Genomic DNA, 21,381 nt, shown 5'->3' on the forward strand with positions numbered 1-21,381 from the left:
GCTGAATGTGCTTGGTTCTTGTTTGGACCCATGTAAAAATCAGACCACATTTCATAACTCATTGATGCAGGAATCCAGGTAGATCCAAAGGGTTCACAAACTTTTTCTTGCATAAGTAGCAGACTAATACAAAGCGTATGCAGTGCCCGGGCACTAGTGTGGGATCATTAGAGGTGAGCTCTGCAGTGATTAGTTTTCTTAACGAGTCTGGCTCTAATTAAAGCCGACCTCGTGGGGTAGAAGTGGCCGCACACGCCAGCTCACTTAACATCGATCATCAACCATGCAGACATATCTCTGCCCTCAGGTCTTCCTTTTCTTTCCGTCCCTCGCTTCCAGCAGCGAGCGTGCAGAACTGGAGGGAGGCAGATATGGAGGAAACAGATTATGAAACTGGCTGACTTTGAAAGCATAACGGAGGGAGGGTGGGGGAAAGGGATACTGCAAAGGAACAGCACAGCAGCATCCCTTCCAGCTCTATTTATAGAAGTGGAACGTTGTGAGTCTGAAGAAACACCTGCCCTAAATGAGCACTCGCACATAGAGGCGCTGATCCCATTTACCTTTCACCTCCAACGGAAGGAAATATTTAATCCGAAGGAGGGCACTGTGCCAGATATTGTGCATGAGCAGCAGCCCATCTGCCAATATCCATCATATCTTTGTTTCAGTTCCACACACACACACAAAACAATGCCTGAATAGACAGTACGCTCTTGATCCTGTCAGAATGTCATAAATGTAAAAAAAGGAAATTTTAACAAAGCTTTTAACAAATATATATATTTCCAGCAATAGCAGCTTCAATAACAACAAAGTTAAATATTCAGGCAAAGTTTAAATTCCATTAACTTTGACCTGTTGGCCGCTCAGGAGGCGCAGCGGCAAAAACACACGCTGCAACCGGAGCTGGATCTCGAGTACGTCGTATCGAATCCAGCTCTGCCTTACCGGTCGAGGCTGAATGGCTGTAGGAACAGCGATTGGCCTGTTGTTCAGATGGGTGGGACTAAGGTCGGAAGTGGGTCTCTCTCTGTCAGAATGGTGCAGTTACGACCTCTGCTGGCTGATTAGAGGCGCCTACACAGAGATGAGGAAAGAGTGCTCTTAGGGTGTGTCTCTTCGCACGCAACGCTAGGTTGCACAACACTCGTCAATGTGTGGGTGGCTATATGCATACGGCTTGCTCACGTGTCGGAGGGGATGTGGGTTAGCTTCGATCTCCTCGGTCAGGGCAGGGATCGGCATAGGCAGAGAGAAAGCACGATGCAATTGGATGCTTAAAGGGGGAGAAAAAGGGAGAAAATGCATAAGGAAACCAAAAAAACTTAATTAACTGTTAATTTGTGTCTTCATCAGTAGAACATCTGATCCTTAGTTAAATTCTTAAGAAAAGATTGGAAGATTTAATTTTTATTAATTATTAAATTCAATTAATTAATTTTATTAAATTATTACGTTTTTTTATATTAAATTATTATCATCAATAATATATTATTTTATTTTATTTAATCCTTTCATGGAGGTCAAAATCTACTATGGCAGTGTATTTTTAAAATTTAGCCTAGCTTATGAATTAGTTTAGATTCCAATTAATTAAATACAGTGTACTAGTATGACTAGTATACTAGTTAAATATAGTATAAATGCTGAGTCACAGCTAAATTGACAACTAATGCCAAGTTCACACTACACGACTTTCCAAGTCATCAGGTCACTGTACAGTTCACACTACACGACTGGATCTCTTGTAATCGGGAGTCTTTCAAGTCGGTGTGGCTTTCACACTACACGATAAGGGGTTTCACACTACACAATCTATCACCAACTGGAATCGCAGGCGAGCTTCTCTGGTTTCCCAAACTACGTTTTGTCATGAAAACAAACGCAAGAAGTGACGAAAGGTTTAATGATACCACGTCCAAAAATGCGCGTCAACAAGTAGCGAGCGATCAAAGTTTGTGCGCTGACGTACTGCGTAAAATCAAGGAGAAAAATAAATGAATCTTAGTGGATTTGGCAACACGATCAGCATGGATTGTTCTGTGGTGAGTTGGAGGTTAATAAATATTGTTTGCAGTGCAGCGTTGGTGTTATGTTTTGTAGAGAACGATCAGGTCAGAAATACTGTAAAACTTGTGTGCGTGCCGATGTATTCTGATATAAACTCTATTATGCCCCTGTCCCAACTTTTCACACTTCTCCCCTGCGTTTCCCCTCACACCGTATCTTGCGTTCTCATTGGCTGTTCGACATAGCACTCATTGCCAGTCGGGCAACTCAGATCCAGATATTCGACAAGCTAGAAATCTCTCTTAGGTCACACATAGCGATCGAGAGCCGAGTCTCGATCGCCGAGCAAACGCCGAGTTGCTCCCGAGCCGGCAAATCTAGCGCCGACCAGTCGCTGAGCGAAAATCAGGGCAAAGATCGTGTAGTGTGAACTAGGCATAAACCACAATGATCATTGATCATTTCTGGTTAAAGCCTCAGCCTGACCACAACCGCTTTGAAAAAGCAAGTTTCCTGTATGACTGGCCTCTTTTGTGTTTGCAGACAGACTGTCCAGCCAATTTTCTTGTACCTCTTTAGCCAAGGTATTCAGTGTACTTTTTACCCACTAGAAGTAGTACAGAGCATCACTGAATGTTAACAATCTAATTCATCCCAAAATCTTTAGGGGTTGGGGTCAGGGCTCTGATTTCACTTAGTGATGGTGTTTATTTTCTGTGATACACCTTTTTTTGAACTCCTACAAAAAATTATATGTCTAATTCTTGTCACCTGACACCAAACTAGGAACTTGTGAACAGACTTGTAAGGTTGCAGTGTGTGTGTGTGTGTTTGTGTGTGTGTTTGTGTTTAATGAATGAAATGCCTTTCATTGTTTGACACTTACCTACTTGTATGTCTGTCTTGTGTTACTTATACTGTTACAGTGGGCATTCCGGGAGAAGTTACGATGGCCACTCTGCTCTGCCGTACCCCTTTCCTCCAGGTAGGTGGCACTATCAGCATCAACAGCTTTGACAAAGAAATAGCTATATAAATAGCTATGTGTGTATGTGTTTTCCAGCCTTCTGTTTAATTACATATAGCAATTATTGCTCCATCGGTGAACTCAGATCAGGTTTAGAAAAATGTAGCTAAAGCTGGGTAGAGTAGCCCGAAAGCTTAATCATGAAAGAGTATCATCAATAGCTCATTAGGAGCTCATCAATAGCTCATTAAATAATAGCAGATTTATTTGTTTTGAAGAGTAAAAGGTATTTAGTAAAATGAACTCCTTATGTAGCACATACAACCACAAAATACAATTACAAAAGGTAAGCTTCTAGTTTGTGACAATTATGCATAGCCTTCAGTGAAAGATTTTTCTGTGCATGACATACATTGGCTTATAGGGCTCTTTGCAAATGGTACCACGGTGCTTCAAGATGACCTGGACAACTTGCAACCACAAACAATGCAGTTAAAATGTATACTGTATATAGTATATCATATATAGTTTCCACAGTAAATGTCTACAACAATGACTAGATTTTGTCTACATCACTCACCCCTAGTTCAGTAAATAAAATCACTGGCTTGGATATAGAACATTACTCACTCACTTACTCACTTTCTTAACCGATTATCCAATTAGGGTAGCGGTGCTGGAGCCTATCCCAGCTTTTCAATGGGCGCAAGGCACACAGTAACACCCTGGACGCCAGTCTATCGCAGGGCAGACACACACACTTACACACACCCATTCACCTATAGGGCAATTCAGTGTCTCCAATCAACCTGACTGCATGTTTTTTTGGACTGTGTGAGGAAACCGGAGCTCCCGGAGGAAACCCACGCATACATGGTGAGAACATGCAAACTCCACACAGAAAGGACCTGGACCGGCCTGCCTGGGGATCGAACCCAGGACCTTCTTGCTGTGTGGCGACAGAGCTACCCACCGAGCGACCTTGTACCAACTTTTTAAGTCAATCAGACCTTTAGTGATGGAAAAATTCAATGGGATGCTTTTTTTTTGTTTTTAATAAAAAGTTATGAAGTAGGTAAAAGAAAAGAAAAAGCAGTGACTTTTCTTTGATATTTAAGCCAGTATAAAGAAGAGCTATTTAATGTTTTACTTTCTAATAAGCATTATTGATTTACAGCTACAGCTATTGGGGCCGGCACGGTGGCTCGGTGGGTAGCACTATCGCCTCACAGCAGGAAGGTCCTGGATTTGATTCCCAGGTGAAGTGGTCTGCGTGGGTTTTTTCCGGGAGCAGTCAGGTGAATTGGAGATACAAAATTGTCCATGTCTGTGTTTGACAATAAAATCTTGAACTGATGAATCTTGTATTACCAGTAACTACCTGTCCTGTCCTGTCATGAATGTAACCGAAGTGTGTAAAACATGACATTAAAATCCTAATATAATAAACAGCCATTGGTGTCCTTAGATTTCAAATAGTTACAGAATGTCTAAGTAAGAAAATTGATATAATTATAGCAGTGTTTACATTTTATACATTTTCAAGATAGTGGTAGCTCAGGGTTTATGGTAATAGACTAGTGATCAGAAGGTTGTTGGTTCAAGCCCTGTCACAGGCAGTTGCCACTGTTGGAACCCCAATGAGCAAGGCCCTCAACCCTCATTTGCTTGAATTGTATTTAGTCACAGTTGTATGTGGCTTTGGATAAAGTATCTGCTAGATGCATTAGATATAAATACACTGTCTTTTTACTGTTTTAATTGAATGCAGGACAACAAAGACTGTGTTTGTGCATCATTAGTAGCTCATAAACTGGGTCATTGCTGAGATAGGCATTAGAAATGTAGAATTGCTGAACATAATAGCATTGCAGTTGTTAGCATTTGTGTCAGCAGTATGAGTGTAGGGGTTAAAAGTGTCTGTGAGGTCAAGTCTTTATTTATGCATTGGTTCCATAGGTTGCCCCAAAGACTACAACTGGTGGTAAACTTTTAATTTGGATTGTTTAAATTGGAACATCTCACATCCTCAAGTGTCAATCACATGTGTGAATGCAGGTCCTAAAGTCACATGTATGCACACATGTATACAAACAAGCTGTTGTTTGCAGAGCACACACATATACTGTATATATGTAGATGCTCCTGTACTGGTTGTGTTTGGCAGTGGTGCTGCTCAATTAACACTAGAGCGAATTTACTGATCCAGCTACTGAGAGTAATAATGTACACTAAGCATGTACATAAACACCATCATTACCACCCTCCCACATACACACACACAGTTCGCAACAAAGCTGAGGAGGGATCCTGTTCTATTCATTAAGAGAAGAATTACACTGCAAGCATTTACGCTTCACTTCAGCACACAAGATTACTGCACATAGATTAATATACACACACGCACACTTTTTATAGTTCTGTGTGCTTACAGCCTCAGTAACCTTATTGGTGGAAAGCAAACGTATATGTTTGCCATAAGAAAACATTTACTGAGCTAACATGGGTCATGGCAATAACTAAGCAAACTGAGGCCTGTTGGCCCTTGAAGACTCCGGTCTGTCTGAGAAAAACATTATGAGCTGCCACACAGCCATTGTGGTCTTTAAATCAGTTTGCCTTGTAGGCTCCACCTGAGTTCTGTTGGGATTATTCAAGCCCACACATCCCACAGTTAGCCTGTAGTTGACCAATGGAGGACATTGCTGGGATGTCAATAAGAAAGCAAGCTAAGCAAATCAATTCATCATTAATTAAGTCTCACCCTTTAAAATGACCTAGACACGCTGTAAACCCCTGTAAGCAACCCCATAATGTAGCTAATACAGTAAGTGTTTGAATAGCTCAGGGGTGGCACGTTGGCTCAGTGGGTAGCACTGTCGTCTCTCAGCAAGAAGGTCCTGGGTTCGATTCAGAGGTGGAACATTCTGGGTCCTTTTTGTGTGGAGTTTGTTCTCCCCATGTCTGCAGTGACACTAACATGGTGGTGGTGTGTTAGTGTGTGTTGTGCTGGTATGAGTGGATCAGACACAGCAGCGCTGCTGTAGTTTTTAAACACATCACTGTCACTGCTGGACTGAGAATAGTCCACCAACCAAAAGATATCCAGCCAACAGTGCCTCGTGGGCCGAGTCCTGTGACCACTGATGAAGGTCTAGAAGATGACCAACTCAAACAGCAGCAACAGATTAGCGATCGTCTCTGACTTTACATCTACAAGCTGGACCAACTAGGTAGGAGTGTCTAATGGAGTGGACAGTGAGTGAACACGGTATTTAAAAACTCCAGCAGCGCTGCTGTGTCTAATCCACTCATACCAGCACAACACACACTAACACACCACCATCATGTCAGTGTCACTGCAGTGCTAAGAATGATCCACCACCTAAATAATACCTGCTCTGTAGTGGCCCTGTGGGGGTCCTGACCATTGAAGAACAGGGTGAAAGCATGCAGAGAAACAGATGGACTACAGTCAGTAATTGTAGAACTACAAAGTGCTTCTATATGGTAAGTGGAGCTGATAAAGTAGACAGTGAGTGTAGAAACAAGGAGGTGGTTTTAATGTTATGGCTGATCAGTGTATACAGAAACCCAATAAAGGCTATGGTAGTAACCAGAAGAAAGAAGCTAATAAAGGCAAGGCTTACTGAGTTTAGCTCAAAAATAAATAAGCAGTCTGAGGTAAAGGCACAGGTGAATCCCGGCTCTGCCATGCAGCCACTGTTGGGCTCTTGAGCAATGCCCTTATCCCTCTCAGCTCCGGGGGTGCCGTACAATGACTGACCCTGTGCTGGCTCCAGCTTCCAGACAAGCTGGGATATGCGAAAAAAGAATTTCATGTATATGTATATATGACAAATAAAGGAATTCTATTCTATTCGCAGTCTAGGTAATGAAGGCTATGTCAGTAACTAAGCAAGCGAAACCAATAAAGCCTATGGTATATGTTTATCCACAAAAACATTTGAGTCAAAAAACCATGTGTTTCCTTTTGTCATCAATGCAGTTCACTCCAAATCGTATTTCTTGCCACTCTGTTCCCTCTCAGGTGCATTTCCACCACTCATGGGTAGTGTTCCCCCCTGGCCAGGCTTGGTTTACCGCACCAAGCCATGGGAGTATTTCACCTCCAAAGACAAAGAGAGAGAGAGAAACAAGGACAGAGAGAGGACCCGAGATCGAGACAGGGACCGAGAGCGGGGCAAAGAGCGGGATCGGGAGCGTGACCGGGATAGAGAGAGGGACCGAGAACGGGACCGAGAACATGAGAGAGAACGCGAGAGAGAACGCGAGAGGGAACGAGAGTACACGCCCTCATGTCAGGGCCACAGTAGGTAAGTGATGGTCTGTATGTCAGCATGTTTGGGTGCTTATACAGTGGTACATTGAAACTGAATGTTAATTGGTTCTGGGAGTGGTGTTGAGTTTTTGAAGGTGTTGGGTGTCAAGGGTGTCATGGTCTCATGGAACTGCAGATATTTTAGGCTAATGTAAAATAATAGGGTTGTTTTTGACACTTATACACTAAAAAAACACTGAATAAAATATAAAAATCTATAAAATCAATCAATATAAAAATACAATAAAACCTGCTCTTTACTTCTTTATTGTTTCCTTATGCTTCTTAATCGTGGAAATGCTTGATATTGGAATATCGTATTCCGTTCAGTAAAGGCACATTCTGATGAGAAGCAGCACATTAGCTTTTGCACTAGCTGTGCCATTATTTCCTATGGAGTGTGACAGTGCACAAAGCTTAACGTGACTTATTGTACTAAAACGACAGCGATAACTTATGAGCAGTAATAATTAAGAGAGGTTTAGTGTTCGTGTCGTTCTTTCAATACATTAGTCACGTTAACCTTTTTGTATGATAAGCGTTTTTCTCAGCACCCCGAGCTGTAACACAAGTTTAAAAGTGAAACAGTGAGGGAAATCCAGTTAAACACAGATACATGTGGACGCTTTTAGAGTGGATTTGACGGTTATTCCACACAAATACAGTTTCGTCTCATAGTCGCACTTTGATGACGTTTTAACGCATCGCTCAAGCCATGCACTGAACAAAGTGGTGGTCTCACACACGGTGAGTTTAAAGGGAAGGGCGTCGAGTTTCGAAGATTTCAAGTTTAGAGTTACAAGGTACTACTGTATGTGGGTAATTCTAAAATAAAGACGTACAGCGGGTGGCATGTATGCCCTGTGTTTCCTATCAAAAAGTGGATGAGATAAGCAATGCACGTGTCTGTGTGAAAAAGAGATTGTCACCAGCTATAGTCAGACAGATGTTGCATTTCAGCCAGATGCATGGGTTGCCAGATTTTTTACATATGTGAGACACCCCAAAAAAAGAGAAAAAAATGGATTAAAGAGAAACTTAGATAAAAAAAGAGAAATGTGTAGCAACTTTGACTGTCCATATGTGTAAACTATTGGCACCGTCTTCAGTCAAATAAGAGAAAACAGGCCAGTGGAACAGCTGGGGCCAAACCAGCAACACACACACAGATATCGACATAAATGCAAAATGACACGGCAAATAAAACATTTAAAGAAGAAAAGACTAAGGAAAAGTGCCATCTGACACATCTATTAAACACTGCTTTAACTAGTGGTGGCTGTTATAAATAGGGTTGGATGATATGGCCAAAATGAATATTCCTTTTTTCTAGAAATATTAGTAATACTTAATATTTACTTAATTGACTTAATATTTATCATGACAATAACAATCCATCTCCAAAGTCTTGTTCTACACACCTGTGTAATCAACAATAACAAAAAAAAATTGTCCAGTAGCCGGCTTCTTAATGGCAAGTGTTAATCATGCTTCAACCTCTTGTAGTGTTAATTATACTGCTACCCTTTGTCTGCTCTTTGGCATGGTTTTGAAATAATGTAATAGGTGTGGAGATGAGATGTGCAGATGCTAATTCTGAATGAATTACACAGCGGGTGCATAATCATTCCCCCATGATAAAAGTCTGATTAAATATATTTCAAAATGGCCAGTATGAGTCTGACAGAAAGCAGTTTAGAAGAAAAACAGCTGATATGTATAGTTTTGAAGTACAGTCATTTTTTATTAAATAGAAAATTTGTAATAACAATTTAGTAGCTGTAAACAGTTGTTTGTTTGTACAGAGGGCTTCATTTAGTACTGTTTAAATTAGTAGCTTTATTGCAGTGGCACTGCGGCTTAGTGGGTAGCAGTGTCGCCTCACAGCAAGAAGGTCCGATTGGGTCAGATGGGTTTGATTCCCAGGTGGAGCGGTCTGGGTCCTTTCTGTGTGGAGTTTGCATGTTCTCCCAGTGACTGCATGAGTTTTCTCCGGGAGCTCCGGTTTTCTCCCACAGTTCAAAGACATGCAGTGAGGTGAATTGGAGATAGAAAATTGTCCATGACTGTGTTTGACATTCTAGACTTGGGTGGCATGGTGGCTCAGTGGGTAGCACTGTCACATCACAGCAAGAAGATCCTGAGCTTGGTTCCCAGGCAGAGCGGTCTGGATCCTTTCTGTGTGGAGTTTGCATGTTCTCCCTGTGTCTGTGTGGGTTTCTTCCAGAAGATCCGGTTTCCTCCCACAGTCCAAACACATGCAAGTGAGGTGAATTGTCCGTGACTGTGTTTGACATTAAAGACTCGAACTGATGAATGTTGTGTAATGAGTAACTACCTGTTCTGTCATGAATGTAACCAAAGTGTGTAAAACATGACGTTACAATCCTAATAAATAAATAAAATTACTTTTAATGTATGTAACTAGCTACTGAGGCCTTAATTTTCAGGATTAATAAAGTGTCTATCTATCTATCTATCTATCTATCTATCTATCTTATTTTTTCAATAAGGATGGATTGCAGTTAACAGTGGCACATGGTGGCACAGCAGGTTATACAGGTGCCATGCAGCACCAAGATCCTGAGTTAAATCCTAGCCGTCTCTCACTGTCTATAAGGAGTTTGGCATGCAATAAATTGTTAATACGAGGGATCTTCAAAAAGTTTCCGCACTTTCATATTTCCATTCAAATTGGTGAGGGCGAGATGAGTAGTAATTGGTCGTGTCTCAAAAACAAACTTCAGTCAACAACATACTTCAGTCTGATTTTATAGTGGGGTCTTCTTCTGTAAGATACAGCCTCTATTTACATTTATGGCATTTAGCAGACGCTTTTATCCAAAGCGACTTGCAGTACTGTAACAGTAAACAATCTAAGCAATTGAGGGTTAAAGACCTTGCATATGGGCCCAACAGTGGCAACTTGGCAGTAGTAGGACTTGAACCAGCGACCTTTTGATTACTAGTCCACTATCGTAACCTCTGGGTTACAACTGCCTCTAAGCCCATGGTGATTGCTAGAGTGTGAAGAGTAATGCCACATTCAGTTGTCCAGTATGTTTTTGTGGTTCATTGATTACAGAGCAAATTGTTCATTAAAGGTGATAGTTTGTCAACATGTACTTTTTAATAGGTCACAAGGAACAAGGTAACAAGGAATTAGAAGGCCATGCTGCATATACATCCAAATAAATAAACTTATAAACTATTAATGACTTTAGACAACAGTGTGTTTCAGTTATTCCCTAACAAAAAAGAGGTTAAACTGAAAGACTGCCTTGATATACTTGTGCCTTGCAAATTTATGTACACTTTTGACTTAAATTGAATGTATAAGCACATCAGTGATGATACTTAGAACAACATGCTTGAGCCTTTGAGCCGTCCTGACCTTTCTCCCTCCCTCTCTGACATTCTCTTCTCATTCTTCCTTTAATGTTTTCACTTTCTCTTTCTCTCTAATGCTCACTTTCACTTTTTATGCTCTCACTTCCCACTCTCTCTAACAGCTGGTTAGACATTTGGTAAACACTTGTCCCTCACACATTGTTTGATCTCATCTTTATGATTCACTGAGGACACGTCTGTCCTTCATCTGTCCTTCGTTTATTCAGCTGATGCACATGTATGCACAGACTTTGTAACGCCTTGCCATGTATGCAGGTGGCTGTGTGTACACGAAGACACAACTTTGCATTTACAGCATCAAGGGTAGCTGATTTAAATCATATGCATCTCACACTTACATAATGTACATGCGGTGTTCATTTGCACTTACATTACTTTATCTTACATAATCAGGGGACACACAAGGAAAGTCAAAAGAGTCGTTCCACATTGTTTTAACCAGATACAATCAGAATTATTGCTACCCTTCTTTATTATGTATTTATTTATTAGGATTTTAACGTCATGTTTTACACTTTGGTTACATTCATGACAGGAACGGTAGTTCACAACTACACAAGATTCATCAGTTCACAAGTTTAATGTCAAACAGTCATGGACAATTTTGTATCTCTAATTCACCTCACTTGCATGTTCTGGACTGTGGGAGGAAACCAGAGCTCCCGAAGGAAACCCTCACAGACACAGAGAGAACATGTAACATGCAAACTCTACACAGAAAGGACCCAGACCGCTCCACCTGGGAATCGAACCCATGACCTTCTTGCTGTGAGGTGACAGTGCTACCCACCCAGCCACTGTGCATCTGGTAGGGGCTGGTAGAAGGGTTACTCTGACTCAAATAGCAGACCATTTCAATAATTTTGATGAGGCGAATGGGTTACAAATGTCGCATTGGACACACATGATTAACGCCTTCATATTACATATGGGGGAAGCTCCTCCACTCTGTAATACCTGCAGAATACCTCTTTCCATTAAACACATACTGACTAAATGTATTAAATAGCGAAACACCAATCTATAATAATACCAAAGACCAAGCCAATATAAAATAAAGCAATAAGCCACGTGCGCTACTGCGATTTTATCATGGGGAAGGATGTTTTGGCACAATGCAAAGCGGAGTGGAGTCTCGAGTGGCTTATTGCTTTTATTAAACGGCGGTCAACATAAAATATAATAAAATACAACAATGTTCAATTTATAAATGTTTTTATTTACAAAGAACACTTCCAAAAAAGCATTCTTCCGCGAAATCAGGTAGTCCGTTAACAGTGTTGCTAGGCAACATGAGGGCGGACATAACATTCGCAATAAACATTCCTCCACAAACGCTATTACACTATTTCTTGGACGAAACACCCGCTTAATAAAGCAATAAGCCACGAGAGACCGTGCGTTACTGCGATTTTATCATGGGGAAGGTTGTTTTTAGCGGAGTGCCTAAACCGTCTTTCCCGTGATAAAATCATAGCAGTAACGCACGGTCTCCAGTGGCTTATTGCTTTTATAAAACGGCGGTCAACATAAAATATAATAAAATACAACAATGTTCAATTTATAAATGTTTTTATTTACCAAAATACTTTCAAAAAGCATTCTTCCACGACCCCAGGTAGTTCCTTAGCAGTGTTGCTAGGCAACATGAGGGCGAACATAACATTCACTTTTTCTTTTCAGTGGCGTATTAATATGGAATGATGTGAGGTGGTCATAGGTGTGCGTTTATCGGGAATTTTACAACGGCTTCGAACGCGGCTCAGCCAATCAGATTTTAGGACCGGAACGATCCGTTTTATAATGATTAGGATTACTGTTTATATTAATCTGGACATTTCCATGTATTGTACAAGACTTAAATAGTGTTCAACCAAGTTTGTACTTTTTCTTTTCAGTGGCGTATTAATATGGAATGATGTGAGGTGGTCATAGGTGTGCATATATCCGGGATTTTACAACGGCTTCGAACGCGGCTCAGCCAATCAGATTTTAGGACTGGAACTATCCGTTTTATAAACAATCTTTAATTTCTTGAAGTAAATTGGCATAAAAGAGAGCATTTAAAGAACAACATATAAGAACAGCACTTGAGAGGGATGATAGACTGAGAATTATCTACCCTTCCTGCCATGAATATAACCATGGTGTAAGCACAGCATAAAATAAATAAATAGGCTACTACAAGCCAGAATATGCCATGATGCACCTTAGCATATATTTTATAGGTTTTTGGAACTGTACTACAGAGATTGTTTGACACAGCTTTTTGAAGGAACATCTTTTTTACTAACCAATCATTCAAATTCTGATTTGGGTTACTGAATTGTTCTTGTCACTTTGATGCAAGTGTACTAGCAACACCCTGATAACCACCTAAAACAACCCAGTCAAACAATCCCCTGCCAAGCTTTTAGCAACATGCCAGGAATTACTTGGGATACCATAGGAGCGTCCTAGCAACACCCTAGCAACTACCTTAGATTCCATAGTAACACCCTAGCATCCCAAATACTAAAACAGTGTTCTAGTATTTATTGTGTTAATGATCTGATACCTTTGTTTTCCTTCCTTTTTTTTCCCTTTTTCTCCCACTTTAGCGCATCCAATTTCTGCCCGTCAATCATCCACTCACTAATGCTGGTCCCTGCTCCTAATTGGGGAGGACGAGGCTGCTCCACGCCCCCTCCGACCCGTGCACAGCAATCAAACATCTTATCACCTACTTGACGAGTTCAGTGCAGTACAGCACTGTGTACGGAGAGCCACACCCTCTACCGCACTCCTTTCCCATCTCCGTGCAGGCGCTACCGACCAGCCAGCAGAGGTCGCAATCGCACTAGTCTGAGAGAGAGTCCCCATCCGGCTTAATCCCGCCCCTATCTGAACAACAGGCCAATCGTTGTTCATGTGGCCGCACAGCCTCAGCCGGCAGGCAGAGCCATGATTCGATACGATGTATTCGAGATCTCAGCTCTGGTGAACAGCGTGTGTTTTTACGGCTGCGCCACCTGAGCGGCTTCCTCACTTTTTTTGTGGATAGGATAAACGCACTTTTTGAAAATGTTGACACCACAGCATACGCTTATGCATGCATATTGCTGTTTTGTAAGTACTGAAATACTTATTGGGTTAAATTTGATGTCTACATTTTAATGTATCTTAATGGATGAAGGCGCCACATGAAATGCTTGTCTGGACAGGGTCAGATTCCAACTTGCTGAATAATTTGTTTCCTTTTTGTTTGTAGTTTCTCCAGTGTATATAAAGGAATTATACACAATAATTCAAAGTTGCTAAATCGTTATTTTTAATCGTTGTAATTACACCAGTAATTCCAAAGTTGCTTGTACACGAAGTAAGATGCATTAACAACTCCATTATGGCCACATGTTTAATGATTCTCTCTCTCTCTCTCTCTTTCTCTCATTCTTTATTTAAGCAGATGAAAACTAAGTTGTGGCTTTTATTTAGATGCATTTTTTGTTCTTTTAGTGTGATGGACAAACACATTATTTTGTTTCAGATGAGATCATCTTTGGCTCTATCACTAGAGCATAGTGTTCTGGGACAATGGATTCTAAAAAGTAATATGAGTGAAATATGAGGTCACAGCAAGTGTGTGTGTGTGTGTGTGTGTGTGTGTGTAAGGGCGAGAGAGAGAGAAAGTAAATAAAATAATTAAGTAAGATAGAGGGAGTAGGCATGGGAGTGTTTTTTCTTTCTTACTTGTAGTATCCTATTACAGTTGTAAGGCAGTGGTAGCTCAGCGGTTAAGATAATCAGAAGGTTGGTGGTTCAAGCCCCACATCTGCCAGCTTGCCACTGTTGGGCTCTTGAGCAAAGCCCTTAACCCTCAATTGTTTGCAATGTATAATCTCAGTTGTAAGTCACTTCGGATAAAGGCGTCTGCTAAATGCTGAAAATGTAAATGTAAGGCTTATGAATTAATAGTTGGTTTAATATGTATTATATTGTTATTACATCATTGACTAAAGCACATTTTCTTTATTCTGTGTTTTTCATCAATCAACTAGATTTTTTAAGCTTTTTTAACCACTAGTAGGGCTTTTAGTAGGGAGTTTCTCAGATCCAGTACTGCAGTCTGCCCTGCAGTTCTATCTGTCTGTTTCAAATGCACATATCCAATGCTCAGTGAAGCATGACGATTAAAGCTCCACACTCACCCAAATGTTTATCAACCAGTCGTTGTTCAATGAGTAGCAATTTTGGGGCATTTCTGAACTATCTGAGCTGTTTCCATATGAAGCACAAATTAAATATTGTGTGTGTGTGTGTAGTGATGAAGAGCGCATTTCGAGGCACAGGGACCAGGGTGACTTGGAGAAAGAGAGATATCGGGAGCGCTCCGGTAGAGAGAGAGACAGAGGAGACTGGCATCGGGATAGAAGACACAGGGACCGGAGTGAACGGAACAGATCTTCACACAGGTAGCATGAACACCCACTAACTTACTATAAATTATTAGGAACTCGATTTTTAATTGCACTTGACAGAAAGGTAAAAGCAAAGTACAGTTGCAACACATTTGTGGGAACTTAAGGTGAAGAACATGAAGTATATAAAAAACAATTAAAACAAATTAAAGTACATAAATACTGATGCCTCTTTTCCAGTAAGGACTTCTGTATCCCTCCCCCACCCCCAATTTTCCTCCCAATCTAGTCATATCCAATTATCTGAATGCATTACACTTCCTCTCTACTGATGTTGACCTCCACTCCTAACCGAAGAGAGCTGTGACTAACACACGCCCCCTCTGACTTGTGTGCAGTTGCCGACTGCATCTTTTCACCTGCACAAGACGAGTTCATATTATCCCTCGTCTCTGTGTAGGCGCCATCAATCAGCCAGCAGAGGTCATAATTGCATCTGTTATAACGAATTCCCTCTGGCACCTTTCCACGAACAAGCCAATCATCGTTCGTGTAGGCGCCCAGCCTGCCGGTAGCAGAACTGAGATTGGAACTCACACGTTCAAGATGTCAGCTCTGGTGTGCTAGCGTGTTTCACCTCTGCATCACCTGAGCGCCCAAGGACTTACTTTACAATGATTCTTTTAATGTTACACTGGGTCTGTCAGAAAACCTAGCGAGCTCTCTATATAGACAACATTTTACGTCATTCTACATGCGCTTTTGAGAAGAAGCCTGTTCAAATTCTTAGACACCTTAAAATGCTGCCTACTGAGATGCCTTATTTCGAAGCAATAAACTGCCTGAATAACGAGGGAGCATCTGATGCTTAGCAGGTGCACAAGTGTCATTTATTTGCAACTTTAAGCTTGTCAGTGATAGTTGAACCGTTTTCGGTACATGGAGTACGATGTTAGCTGGCATGCTAGCGGGTTGTTCCGCCTCAGCGTCTTGGTTTGAATGGCCTGAGGCTATCTGTGTTAGCTTAGTAAGCGAAAACCGCGGTGACGTAATCACCACAATCGCTGCCTAAGTAGTGCATCTGAATAACCTGCCTTATTAGTCAATGTCTTATTAGAATCCTCTCTACTTGGGCGGTAGACAGCAGGGCAGCTCACTAGGCGTTCGAACAGGCCCTAATATGCTTAGTCAGAGTAACAGTTGGTAACACAGTAGCCCCTTAGTTTAGAGAAATGGCCTGATCTAGTCAGTGTAGCTATAGTTTAAGTTTTCCTGACTTATTTATAATGGACTAAACTGAGTTTTTAACTCATTTTACTGAATAAGCTTGACGTATGTGCAGAACGACATGGAGCTAGTGCTAAAGGGTATGTGTTAAATAAACTGTCTGCTATCGACTTCTGTTTCTCCTCTCTTAGTGGCAGCAGTAGGAGAAGACATGCCAGTGATGACGGAGAGAGCCACAGGAGGCACCGTCACAAACGCTCCAAACATAGCCGAGACAGAGCAGAACCCAGCGAGGAGCGCAGTACCGAGCGCAGCACTGAACGCGACAACCAATCAGAGGCCACTGAGTAACCATCTGGCCAGAAATTATTTTGCCTTGACCGAGCGGGGTCATGGCAGTGTGATCTTAATTTTATTCTTAAGTGAAGTGACATGATAGTATCTTTATTTGGGCCAATCAGAGGCCTGGCTCATCAGGAGCTGCTTTTTGTTACATTTTAAAGGTAAATGTGTGAATGGACTGGTTTATAGGACTAATTTATTTGCCAGGTTGCCAGGTTATTAAGTATGCCTACCTTCAACGTACACTTATTAGCTGTAGCCCAGCTGTTGTCCAAAGTCATCCACCAATTAACCACCAGGTTCCAAATATTATATGGGTTTTAAACTGTTCTCAGCACAGCAGTAAAGCTGTAGTCTTTGTAATGATGGTACCAGTGTGGACATTATTACTCATACCAACCTCATTACTGCACTCTGACGGTATACTATTACAGACTATAGCTTTTTCTTCATTGCTTTTTCTTGCAGTGGTCAGTTTTTAACCATTGACTGCTCTTGGCAGGATATTTTTGGTTCGTAGGGAAAGCACTGACATTAAAAAAGAAACACCCAGCAACACACACACACACACACACTATAGTGTCACTAGGGTCATAGTGTAACTGCTGTACTTGGATAATCCACCACACAAATACTACTTTTCAGTGATCCCTCCCTTTCATCATGTAATAAAGCATTGGTGATGTGTTGCGCATGGCATCAGATGGGCTACGGTCAAAGTGTATGTACACTGATCAGCCATAACATTAAAAGCACCTCCTAGTTTCTACACACACTGTCCATTTTATCAGCTCCACTTACCATATAGAAGCACTTTGTAGTCGATCTGTTTCTCTACATACCTTTTTAGCCTGCTTTCACCCTGTTCTTCAATGGTCAGGACCCCCACAGGACCACTACAGAGCAGGTATTATTTAGGTGGTGAATGATTCTCAGCACTGCAGTGACAATGACATGGTGGTGGTGTGTTAGCTTGTTGTGCTGGTATGAGTGGATCAGACACAGCAGCACTGCTGGAGTTTTTAAATACCGTGTCCACTCACTGTCCACTCTATTAGACACTCCTACCTAGTTGGTCCACCTTGTAGATGTGAAGTCAGATATGATCACTTATTTATTGCTGCTGTTTGAGTTGGTCATCTTCTGTCAGCAGTAACAGTGAGGTGTCACTTATCCACTCATACCAGCACAACATGTCAGTGTCACTGCAGTGCTGAGAATGATCCACCACCTAAATAATACCTACTCTGTAGAGTCCTGACCATTGAAGAACAGCATGAAAGGAGACTAACAAAGCATGCAGAGAAACAGATAGACTACAGTCAGTAATTGTAGAACTACAAAGTGCTTCTATATGGTAAGTGGAGCTGATAAAATGGACAGTGAGTGTAGAAACAAGGAGGTGGTCATAATGTTGGTCAAATGCCTGATTGGTGTATATGGTAGGTATACCTGACAAAAACAGTAGCAGCTCAATAAGACAGACCAAAGAATATGACCAAACGTCTGCAAACTTTTTAATTTAAGCATTTAAAAGAGACCTGAATGGCATTTTGATTGTTAATTTAATGTTAATAATATTTATGTTGTGCCAAATGGTAATTTTGTTGATTGAAGAAAACAGCATTATAAATAATTTGATAAAGCAGTTGTTCGATTTTTAATTTCACACCACCATACAGCAGATGAACATTTTCTTTCATACTGTATTTTATATAGATTCGCCAGGGTAAGGGGTCAATAATTTATTGTTTCTACAATGTAAATGAGGTGGAAAAGCTCAATCTAAGCAAGCATATCATACGCCTGAGAAAACAGCAAACACAGAGCTGGACTGTCTTGTTTACATCCCACTTGCTAATTACATTATAGACACACTCTCCAGAGCCTTTCACTACACCACACAAGTTGTGGTAATAAACAGAATATGCAGAGAGCTGACCCACTTGCTAATTAGCTAGGAACTTATGATGTTATGGTTGCATAAGGCAGATGTAGTTAATTTTTTTAACCACCAGGGTTTTAATTCTACCCCGTGCGCCTTAATTACAATACAGTCATACAAGTGCATCATATCTAAACTCATACAGCATAAACTGCACAGTGGCACCTTAAGCAAAAAGGGCCTTGGTTCGATTCCCTGGCCGGGTGGCCAGGTTCCCTTCTGTGTGGAATTTGCATGTTCTCCTTATGTCCATGTGGGTTTCCTTTGGGTGCTCTGGTTTCCTCCCCTAACTATATTATGTGTATTATATACATAATACAAGTACATTATATCTAAACTCATAAAGCACGAACTGCTTGGTGGTGCAGTAGGTAGCGCTGTCACCTCACAGCAAAAAGGGCCTTGGTTCGATTCCCTGGCCGGGTGTCCAGGTTTCCTTCTGTGTGGAATTTGCATGTTCTCCTTGTGTCCATGTGGGTTTCCATTGGGTGGTCTGGTTTCCTCCCCTAACTACATTGTGTATTATAAGCATAATACAAGTACAATATGTCTAAACTCATAAAGCACAAACTGCACGGTGGCGCAGTAGGTAACGCTGTCACCTTACAGCAAAATCGGCCTTGGTTTGATTCCCCAGCCGGATGGCCAGGTTCCCCTCTGTGTGGAGTTTGCATGTTCTCCTTGTGTCCGTGTGGGTTTCCATTGGGTGCTCTGGTTTCCTCTCCTAACTACATTATGTGTATTATATACATAATGCAAGTACATTATGTCTAAACGCCTAAAGCACAAACTGCATGGTGGCACAGTAGGTAACGCTGTCACCTCACAGCAAAATTGGTCTTGGTTTGATTCCCTGGCCGGGTGGCCAGGTTCCGATCTGAGTGGAGACTGCTTGTTCTCCTTGTGTCCACCGGGTGCTCTGGTTTCCTCTCACAGGTCCAAATACATGCAGTCAGGCCAGTTGGAGATAATAACAATTGCCCCAAATGTGTGTGTGTGGCCTGCAATGTACTGGTGACCTGTCATTCATCCAATGAAGAAGACCCACCTTGATTCTGACCAGGATAAAGCGGTGCTTTTAATGGCATGATGCTAAGTGTTAGCTTAGTAAGTAAAAATGTATGTAATATCTGTCTAGGTAGTGCGTTCAAATAACCTGACTTATATGTCAAGGACTTATTAGAATCCTCTACGTAGATAGCTGCCTATGTAGACAGTAAGAGAGCAAGGTAGCTCCCTAGGTTTTCGAACACACCCAATATAGTATACTGTCACAGTACTGTAAGTCGCTTTGGATAAAAGCGTCTGCAAAATGCCAAAAATGTAAATGTAAATTGAATCAGATCGGTGGGAAAACGAACAAAAAAAAAAAAAAACACTGCATGCAAAATCTAATTTTAACTGTAAAATTTAAAAGTATGGTGGAGGGAGCTCCATAAAAGTTGGATAATGCAGAAAGAAGTATATTAACTTGGCAGAGGGTGGCTGAGTCAGGGTCTAAATCTTTATTCTTTGACATAGCTTAAGCTCTTACCATGTGTTGGTCTGAACGGCAGATATAGAAAACCAAATTTCTTATTTAAGTGTAAAAAAGGTTTAACAAATTTTTCACCATACAAGGGTACACATAATTTTCCATGTTGGACTGTAAATCATTTATATGCATGTCGAACAAAGAAATCAAATGTACAATTATCTGTTCATTAGCTGAAGAACAATAAGTAAAACATGAAGAAATACAGTGGTACCTTGATACTCGACGTTAATTAGTTCTGGGACTGGCCGTTGAGTTTAAAAGACGTTGAGTTTCAAGGTATTTTTTCCCCATAAGGATGTATGGGAAACCTGTTAATGTGTTCCATGGTCCCGTGGAACTGCATATATTTTAGGCAAATGTAAAATAATGGGGTTGTTTTTGATGTTGATGTTGTCGAAAGACACATCCTGTGGTCGTGGAAAAGATGTTAATCTGTTTTAGAAGGGTCAAATTATTGGCATGCATCAAGCAGAGAAAACATCTAAAGAGAAGCTGAAACTACTAAAATCAGGTTAAGAACTGTCCAACGCATTATTAAACAGTGGAAGGACAGTGGGGAAACATCATCATCGAGGAAGGAATGTGGTCGGAAAAAAATCTTGAATGATTGTGATCGGCGATCACTTAAACGTTTGGTGAAATCAAATAGTAGAAAAACTACAGTAGAACTCAGGGATATGTTTAATAGTGAAAGTAAGAGCATTTCCACACGCACAATGCGAAGGGAACTCAAGGGTTTGGGACTAAACAGCTGTGTAGCCTTAAGAAAACCACTTGTCAGTGAGGCTAAACGGCAAAAATGGCTTTAATTTGCTAGGGAGCATAAAGATTGGACTCTGGAGCAATGGAAGAAGGTCATGTGGTCTGATGAGTCCAGATTTAAATATTAGAGTGTGTGACCTTTTGAAATGTATGGAATATAATTGAAAAACAGTTAGAAATCAATAAAAAATACAATAAAACCTACAATTAACCTTTACTTCTTTATTGTTTCCTTCCTTATGAGCAGCAGTAATTAAGTTTAGTGTTTCTGTGTCTTTCTCTTTGTACATTAATCCACGTTAAGCTTTATTTTTTACTTTAAGCGTTTTAAACTTGGAAAAGGTGATTCTCACTGAACCCCCAGCTATAATACAGATTTGTCTCATATTTGCACTGATGATGTTTACCACATCGCTCAAGCTTTGTGCTAAACAAAGC

At 41.0% G+C, this 21,381-nt stretch overlaps 1 protein-coding gene across 8 annotated transcripts in view; it reads left to right on the forward strand.

The window, feature by feature from the left end:
- Positions 1-18,347, forward strand: part of fip1l1a (FIP1 like 1a (S. cerevisiae)) — a 66,066-nt gene extending 47,719 nt beyond the window's left edge. For 4 of the 8 annotated variants that reach the window (XM_063002095.1, XM_063002094.1, XM_063002096.1 and 1 more), the window contains 4 exons: positions 2,940-2,998; positions 7,032-7,317; positions 15,035-15,184; positions 16,549-18,347. In XM_063002095.1, the coding sequence (XP_062858165.1) occupies positions 2,940-2,998; positions 7,032-7,317; positions 15,035-15,184; positions 16,549-16,793 (740 nt within the window). In that variant the 3' untranslated portion in view covers positions 16,794-18,347. Of the gene's footprint in view, positions 1-2,939; positions 2,999-3,404; positions 3,493-7,031; positions 7,318-15,034; positions 15,185-16,548 lie in introns of those variants that run through there. The other 4 variants (XM_063002097.1, XM_063002099.1, XM_063002101.1 and 1 more) reach the window with 2 other exon arrangements.
- The last annotated feature ends 3,034 nt before the right edge of the window (positions 18,348-21,381 follow it).

Source organism: Trichomycterus rosablanca, chromosome 9 (genome assembly GCF_030014385.1).
Source record: "Trichomycterus rosablanca isolate fTriRos1 chromosome 9, fTriRos1.hap1, whole genome shotgun sequence".
Taxonomy (NCBI): domain Eukaryota; kingdom Metazoa; phylum Chordata; class Actinopteri; order Siluriformes; family Trichomycteridae; genus Trichomycterus; species Trichomycterus rosablanca.